Here is a 1,687-nt window from a genome sequence, read left to right on the forward strand (position 1 = left end):
GGGAAATGTTAATTTTTTCATAAGAAAATGTAAAGCATGTTTGATGCTTTCCCAAAGGAATTGATGCAGACTTTGAAGCTTGGAAGGTTAAACTGTTGAAAATAATCATCCCAGTAGCAAAAGGACTCGCAGAACCAAAGCCAATTAATATCAAGGCACCTTGCGAATGTAGTAAAGATAAAGGGTGCTGTGATAAGAAAAAGAACAAGAATCCAGAGGAGGGACAGGGTGATGCACAAGAAGAAGTAAGGACTTTTATGGAATTTCAGTCAATTAGTCAATCAATCAATCATTCCATCATTCATTTCATATATATGGCAACATTCATTAGTTCATTCTTAAAGTTTACCCACAAATTCAGGGAAAATCCTCTACAAAAATTGAAGTTCACCCTTTTTATGCTAATATTTTCTCCAATTGGTAGATATTGCTATATTTGATTTTAGGTCCCATTTGAGAGCTCAAGTGATGATGAGGATGGAGAAGATAAAGAAGGTGAATCTGTACTGGATCTAGAAGATCTTGGAATAGTCATGAAGAAACTCAAAAAAGCTAAAGTAAGTTTGGGATGAAGATGTTGATGATAATGGCAATTATTATGGTGTGGTTGTTGTATGTGGTGATAATGTTTGTGGTGGTGGTAATAATAATGGAGGAGAGATTCATGCAGATGTGGTAGTGGTAGGTGTGATGATGTAGGTGGTGATGGTGATGATGTAGGTAGTGATGGTGATGATGTACGTGGTGATGGGGATGATGTACGTGGTGATGGTGATGATGTACGTGGTGATGGTGATGATGTAGGTGGTGATGGTGATGATGTACGTGGTGATGGTGATGATGTAGGTAGTGATGGTGATGATGTACGTGGTGATGGGAAAGATGTACGTGGTGATGGTGATGATGTAGGTGGTGATGGTGATGATGTAGGTGGTGATGGTGATGATGTACGTGGTGATGGTGATGATGTACGTGGTGATGGTGATGATGTACGTGGTGATGGTGATGATGTACGTGGTGATGATGTACGTGTACGTGGTGATGGTGATGATGTACGTGGTGATGGTGATGATGTGCGTGGTGATGTTGATGATGTGCGTGGTGATGGTGATGATGTGCGTGGTGATGGTGATGTAGGTGGTGATGTTGATGATGTGCGTGGTGATGGTGATGATGTGCGTGGTGATGGTGATGTAGGTGGTGATGGTGATGATGTACGTGGAGATGGTGATGATGTAGGTGGTGATGGTGATGATGTAGGTGGGGATAGTGATGTAGTTGGTGATAGTGATGTAGTTGGTGATAGTGATGAAGTACAGTAGGTGGTGATTGTGATGATATATATGGTGATGGTGGCATTGTAGGTAGGGATGATGACGGTTGTAGTAATCAATCCATTAAACTTAATACAAACATAAAATTTTACATTGTTGATGACTTGCAGAACATTCTTTTCTTTATTCTTAGGATGACAGGGAACAGGAGAAAAAGGCTTCTGATGGGCCAAAAGAAATGATAACACCATTATTACGCAAATCTTTATCTAAACAAGGTAACATATTTAATTTATATTCATTTAAACTTTATCCAAGTTTTCCTAAAATATCAGCATGGTAAAACATTTCTTAGTTGATAATTAATATTTAAAATGTTCCATACAGCAACTTGAGTCATGTCTAATGGCTAA

General features: G+C 38.9%; 1 protein-coding gene across 1 annotated transcript; it reads left to right on the top strand.

Moving 5' to 3' along the window:
* Positions 1-57: 57 nt before the first annotated feature.
* Positions 58-1,613, top strand: LOC117117966 (S-adenosyl-L-methionine-dependent tRNA 4-demethylwyosine synthase TYW1-like; the record flags this gene model as incomplete). Its single annotated transcript, XM_033262464.1, has 3 exons — positions 58-245; positions 447-557; positions 1,468-1,613. Coding segments are annotated over 3 exons (445 nt in total), but the record flags the coding sequence as incomplete, so codon positions are not given.
* Between the last annotated feature and the right edge of the window lie 74 nt (positions 1,614-1,687).

Source organism: Anneissia japonica, unplaced genomic scaffold, assembly GCF_011630105.1.
Source record: "Anneissia japonica isolate Jap-2015-1 unplaced genomic scaffold, ASM1163010v1 scaffold245585_len1950_cov156, whole genome shotgun sequence".
NCBI classification, from domain to species: Eukaryota; Metazoa; Echinodermata; class Crinoidea; order Comatulida; family Comatulidae; genus Anneissia; species Anneissia japonica.